This window comes from Oryza sativa, chromosome 2, assembly GCF_034140825.1.
Source record: "Oryza sativa Japonica Group chromosome 2, ASM3414082v1".
Taxonomy (NCBI): domain Eukaryota; kingdom Viridiplantae; phylum Streptophyta; class Magnoliopsida; order Poales; family Poaceae; genus Oryza; species Oryza sativa.
The window spans coordinates 22142627-22149412 of NC_089036.1; the positions used below are offsets into that span (position 1 = coordinate 22142627).

At 50.0% G+C, this 6786-nt stretch overlaps 1 protein-coding gene across 1 annotated transcript; it reads left to right on the forward strand.

Annotated features, from left to right (window-relative positions):
- The first annotated feature begins 469 nt into the window (after nt 1–469).
- LOC4329721 (cytochrome P450 76M5-like) lies at nt 470–2255 on the forward strand. Its single transcript, NM_001416684.1, has one exon. The coding sequence runs from the start codon at nt 524–526 to the stop codon at nt 2027–2029; it is 1506 nt and encodes a 501-aa protein (NP_001403613.1). The 5' UTR covers nt 470–523; the 3' UTR covers nt 2030–2255.
- Nucleotides 2256–6786: the final 4531 nt, after the last annotated feature.

The window sequence follows — 6786 nt, forward strand, 5'->3', positions numbered from 1 at the left end:
CAAGCAAGATATTAAATCGGGATTTAGAAGTTGTTTTCTGAAATAAAAAAAAGACACTATTAATAACTATTAAGGATACCGACGAATTAATTGAATATTATGAACTTAAAAGACAAATTTAATTAAAACAGTTTCCTAAGACATTCACAATTTTTTTTTGAAAATTAAATCATCCGGAAACGTGCTTATTTTTTATTCCGTTTCATTCTAGGGTTCGAAGAGCACACCGTACGAACGGCATGAGTGAATGATTCCCGGCCTCTTCATTTCGCTTATGCATATACTTATTAACTAAAATTTGAATTTTCAATATTAAATTTGGAGATGATTTTAAGGTTTTTTATTAAAATTTATTTTTTAGTCTTTGCTTTTAGATCGATAAGAACACATATATAAAAGTTTTATTCACAAATTACTTTTCGTTTACCAATATACCGAGCGAAACGATGGCTCCGCAAAGCTCTACAAATATGGGGAGGCACTCACGCCAGAAGCAAGGCAAATTAAACAAAACGCATCATCAATGGAGACGAGGGAGCTGTGGGTGCTAGCGGCAGCGCTCGCCGTGTCGCTCCTCTACTACCTCGCCGCCCTGATGCGCTACGCCGGCGGCGGCTGTAGCAGGAGCAGCAGGCCGCCGTTGCCGCCTGGCCCGACGCCGCTGCCTCTCATCGGCAACCTGCTCAGCCTCCGCGGCGTCCTCCACCACCGGCTCGCGAGCCTCGCCCGCGTCCACGGCCCCGTCATGGCGCTCAGGCTCGGCCTCACCACGGCCGTGGTCGTCTCCTCCAGGGACGCCGCGGCGGAGGCCTTCACGAAGCACGACCGCCGCCTCGCCGCCCGCGTGGTCCCGGACAGCAACCGCGCGCACGGCTTCTCCGACCGCTCCATCATATGGCTCCCGAGCTCCGACCCGCGGTGGAAGGCGCTGCGCGGCATCCAGGCCACCCACCTCTTCTCCCCCCGGGGCCTCGCCGCGGTGCGCTCCGTCCGCGAGAGCAAGGTGCGCGACATCGTGGCCTACTTCCGGTCGCGCGCCGGGGAGGAGGTGGTGTTCGGCGAGGCCATCTACAGCGGCGTGCTCAACCTCGTCTCCAGCTCCTTCTTCTCCGTCAACATGGCCGGCGTGGGCTCCGAGGAGGCGCACGGCCTGCGGGAGCTCGTGGAGGACCTCGTCGAGGCGATCGCGAAGCCGAACGTCTCCGACCTCTTCCCTTTCCTCCGGCAGCTCGACCTGCAGGGCTTGCGGCGGCGGACGGAGGAGCGCATGGCGAGAGCCTTCGGCATCCTAGACGGCATAATCGATCGCCGTCTGGCGAACCGCACTCACGGCGACCGGCACGGCGACTTCCTCGACGCGCTCCTCGACCTCGTCTCCGAGGGCAAGATGGCCCGGGACCACGTCACGATCATGCTCTTCGAGGTCTTCGGCGCCGGCAGCGACACCATGTCCGTCAGCCTGGAGTGGGCGATGGCCGAGCTGCTCCGCAACCCGCGCGCCATGCGCAAGGCGCGCGCGGAGCTGGAGGACGCCGCCGCCGTCGTCGAGGAGTCCGACGCGGCGAGGCTCCCTTACCTCCAGGCCGTGGTGAAGGAGGCCATGCGGCTGCACCCCGTGGGGCCGATCCTGCTCCCCCACCGCGCCGTGGAGGACGGCGTGGAGATCGGCGGCTACGCGGTGCCCAGGGGCGCCATGGTGATCTTCAACGCGTGGGCGATCATGCGCGACCCCGCGGCGTGGGAGAGGCCCGACGAGTTCGTGCCGGAGCGCTTCATGGAGACGACTACGGCGATCGATTTCCGCGGGAAGGAGTACGAGTACCTGCCGTTCGGGTCCGGGAGGAGGCTGTGCCCGGGGCTGCCGCTGGCGGAGCGCGTCGTGCCGTTCGTGCTGGCCTCGCTGCTGCGCGCGTTCGAGTGGCGCCTCCCCGATGGCGTGTCCGCCGAGGACCTGGACGTCAGCGAGAGGTTCAACACCGCCAATGTGCTCGCCGTGCCTCTCAAGGTCGTGCCTGTCATCGTCAACTAGTCACACCTTCCGTATAGTATCAAAATATATAATTTTGAAACACTCCTGTTCGAGAGAGTGCTTTAGGAGAAAATGCAAGAAATTAATGTTCTTGCATCACTTCCTCCAGGTTTATAATTATTCTTGATGCTTTGTACATAATTGGGGTCAAATTTTTATAACTTTGATTATCAATACCTTTAAAAATATAGACACTAGATTATCTTACAAATATATTTAATTAAAACATTTGTTAATAGAAGTAAAAAAATATTTATTTACTATATATATTATAATAGAAAAATATAGTCAAAGTATATTTAGATACCGTGACAATGTCCAAAACATGCATGAAGAGTTATGGAACCGGAGGGAGTAAACAGGTGGCACACGTGCTCACATGTATGCATATGCGTCCACCTCTCCTTTTCCTCTCATGCATGTATTTACATTAAGGATCGTTAGGAGGGAAAATATTTATTTCCGTCGAGGCGATGTTTTCTCATTTCTTACATATTTTACCTAGCTATAATTTTTTAATCTTTGAAACAACATAAATTAATACGTTATATATCACTTAAGAAAACTGAAAAAAATTGAAAGTGCAAATTCGATTTCTATAAGTTGTAACAAAAATAACGTATATAATCGTGAATGTATATATGCTAGTTAGAGCTTAATTTATTCTTTTCTATAACTTATAATAATTGGATTTGACCTTGCATTATTATATATGTAATGGTATATCTTATTGGCCCGTTCGGCTGCCTGTGCTGCGGCTGTGGCGCAGCCGGCACCAACAGTGCCGCACACACATAGCGTAGCCGGAGCCGCCGCCACCGCAGACAAGCAGCCGAAGAGGCCCTATATTAATTTATTGTGTATATATATTTTTTTTAAAAAATTATGATTATATAGGTGACATGCATGTAGAAAACGTGTGGACATCCACTCGTAGGGTGAAAATCCATCTCCTCGTTAACAAACTAAAAATGTTTTTCGAATCACCATGAGAATTTCTAGCCTTTTATTTATTGATATGACATGTAAGTGTACTATAATGTTGATAAAAATGTTGTGTAAGTAAATATGTATTAGTTATTTTATTTAAAATATAAAAGTATAGTCCTATATAACTAAAATTACATTTGTAAATTCAGTTGATATGATATGTAAGTGCACTGTAATTTTGATAAAAATGTTGGGTAAGTAAATATGTATTTGTTATTTTCTTTTGTAGTTCGTTGGATGTAAATATAAGGGTAGAAAAAATCTAGGTAATTTTTTTTTGTTACAGATCACCCGACAAATGGATAGGCAGTTCCAATTTCGGTTTTCACAGTATTTTTGGGAATTTTAGAATTTTTTTGCTCGAAACCATTTGATAATTTAACAACTTTTGAGTTTTGAAAGAACTTAACAAAGTTCTTCTTGCTGCTGCTGACTTCTTGTTGCTTGGCATCCGCGAAGCACAGGGGTAATGGCACGAGGTCGATGACGCTGCTGTTCTATGGCAAGGATGAGCTGCGGAGGTACAGAAAGATCATGGATTCATGGCGTAGGTGGCCAGGTTGAAGAAGGCTTCTGTCCAGGCAATTATTTTTCTTCTTTTCTCTCACTTACTCCAACACCGTCAGCGCTAGGAGTACCTAGCTGCTTGTCCTCTTGCTGTCGTGAGAAGAAGAAAAACTCGAGGTCTCGCCGGAGCTAAGCTGATGGTTGGCTGTCGTGTTGTGCATGCAGAGCCCCCACGGCGATGTCATCGACTGCGTGCCGCGACGCTTGCAGCCGACGTTCGACCACCCGAACAACATAGAGATTTATTTTGCACCAGTTTCAATAATTAAAGTATAACAGACGATTCTAACAAGATCAAGAGTTAAAGGAGGTAACATAGACTTATTCCTATAGCAGACGGCCCAAAGAGACGAGAGACACAGAATAGATTTTTATTCCTATAGCAGACGGCCTAAAGAGACAAGAGACACAGAATAGATTTTTTTTCTCCAGGGAAGACCACCGTGGGCTTTCATGTCTTCGGGCCACCCTGGCATGGCTCGAATTTTATTCGGCCATGCCTGGGCCGTCGTTGCACCAAGTGGGCAGACACAGCCTGGTCCAGTGTGTAGGTAGGGCTATACTGGGCCAACTGATCTTGGTCACGGACCGTGTCGGGCTGGGCGGCCCATTCGGCCATCGTTCTAGCTATTTGCACGGCGTGACAAGAAAGTACTCCCTCCGTTTCATTTTATTTGACATCGCAAGTTAATCTCGAAATTGTCCTTTTTATTTGACGCTGTAGTTTAGTCATATTGTTGGTTTCCATCTTTGCCCTCCTCCTCGCCCTCATTCCTCAACCCCCTCCCTCCCCCCCCCCGCGAGGGGTGCCGGCCTCGCCTGCACGATCTCCGCCGAGGCCAGCGCCGTGCTGGCCGTCATGCGCCGCAGCCTTCTCCACCCGCGCGCCACAGCCGATGACGCCGCGGCAGACCACCCGCTCGTCTCCTCCCTCGAGGCGCTGCGCTGCCTCGTCTTCTCCCCTGCCGCCACTGCTGCCGCGCCCGCGGTGGTGCTCCCCGCAACTGTGTTGCAGCCCTTCCTCGACGCGGTCTGCTCCGAGGACGCCAGCGCCGCGGTCACCTCAGCGTCGCTGGACGCGCTCCATGAGGTGATGGCGCTCATGGGCCTGTCCCGCACGGGCGCCGCGCTGCGGGAGGTCATGGACGCCGTCGCCAGCTGCTGGTTCGAGGCTTGGGCCGAGGCCGCCGCCGAGGAGGTCGTGCTGATGCGGATACTGCAGGCGCTGCTCGCCTGCCTGCGCGCACCCGTGCTAATGCGGATTTCTGTTCTTTGTTGTTCGTCAACAAATTGTCAACTTCACCCAAATACTTTTCAGACAATTTTTTAGGGTTAATTGGATCCATGCCACTACAAATATGACATATTAGAAAAATATCACTACTATTAATGATATCCGCTACGTGCCATTGGAATTTGTGAAAATTGGATCATGTCACTGCCGTCTAGTTTTCTGTCAAAACCTCTGTTAGCTCTCTCCCTCATCCTCTCTTCGCTTCTCCTCCACCTTGGCGGCGAGCACGGCAACCGGCGGCGTCGACTTAAACGCTGACGGCTCCGCGGCGGCGCGCGGCCCTCTCTCTAGTAAGAGCGAGTTAAATAGGCAGCACCGTGCTCTGCAAACTTTGCTTGAGCCCGAACGACAACAGCAGTGCCGGAAACTGCCACGGCGTGTGCAGGGGAAAGTCCATGGCAGAGTAGTAGTGGTTGAGCTAACTGAGGCCAGCGTGAGGTCGTCACCGTATGGGCATTGGGCAAGCGCGTCACCTGGTGATTCACCGTGAGCCGCCGCTGCCGCGGCGAGCTGGGTGTCGCCGGCATGCAGCTGATTTGGTTTGCGGGAGGAGGGATGGCAGCGGAGCACGGGGACAGCGTCGGCCGGCGGATCCTGGTGGGGATGCACATGGACGGCGTCGGCAAGGAGCTGCTCCAGTGGGCGCTCAACCAGGCGACGAGGAGCGGCGACCGCGTCGTCGCCGTGCACAATTTACCGCAAATCCGGCTCCTGCTTGGCGCCGGTCTTCAGGAACCTGCAAGAGCTGATTCCGTCGCACATCGCGCTGGAGGTGCTCAAGGGGAAGTATGGCCCCGAGGCTGACATCTGGAGCATCTGCGCGTCATGCTCTACAACTCATCTTCCTCGCCGGCATGCCGCCATTCTGGGCCGAGTCGGAGAGCGCCATCTTCACCGCCATTCTTTGCAAGCAAATCGACCTCGCCAGTGAACCGTGGTCGAAGATCTCCTCCGGAGCCAGGGTATGACGACGATGGCGGTAGAAGACAGGAAGAGTGCCGGTGGAAGAGAGGAACAAGAGAGATGGAAGGGGAAGGGGCAAAAGTGACATTTCACAGGTGGATTAGACGGAGGTTGACAGAAAAATGGACGGGAGTGGCATGGTTCCGATTTTCCTAAATTTCAGTGGCACGTAGCCAATATCACGAATAGTAGTGATATTTTTCTAATATATCATATTTGCAGTGGCAAGATCTAATTAACCCATTTATTTCTCTTCTTTTTCCAAGAACATGTTCTTGATTTCTGATTGCAGTTTATTTTGGGTCACATGGATAACTGCAACTGCAATTCAGTGCTATGAAGTCACAATAATCCCAACCTACTTGCTCAATCATTTGGGCATGATGTCAATCGACCCTGCTGAAATTTATCTAGAGTTTAAACTTTTCCCAGTTCTTGAGTCTATTCTTTGAACCAGAGTTTAAACTTTTCCCAGTTGTGCTGGAGTACAACAAATCTGTGTTACTTCTGGCCAGTCCACTGGTGAGTGGTGACCGTCCGCCTCATGCTTCTTTCTCATCCAATACTGCAAGCGCTTGCTTCATCTTAGACTGCAATCTGATCTTAGATTAAAAATAGATCTTTTAGTCCTGATGGTAATATACCAACCGGGACTAAAGATGGGTAACGGCAGTGTAGGGTTGTCACATTTTTTTCTTTTTTTTACATTGTTTCTCTGTTGTGAGCTGCTCCAAATCAAATTAACATTACAAATCATATCATAGACTAACATCACAAATTCTCACAAAAAAATACATCACAAACAAATCAGAGATTCAAATCACAAATTCTCACAAAAAATACATCACAAATTTTTAAAAAAATACCAGATCCATCTCAGATCTGAATCACAAATATCCATCTCAGATCTAAATCACAAATTCTTATCTTAAAAAGAAAAAGA

Excerpts from the sequence above, each read along its gene's own strand:
- LOC4329721 (NM_001416684.1), top strand. The coding sequence starts at position 524 with ATGGAGACGAGGGAGCTGTGGGTGCTAGCGGCAGCGCTCGCCGTGTCG.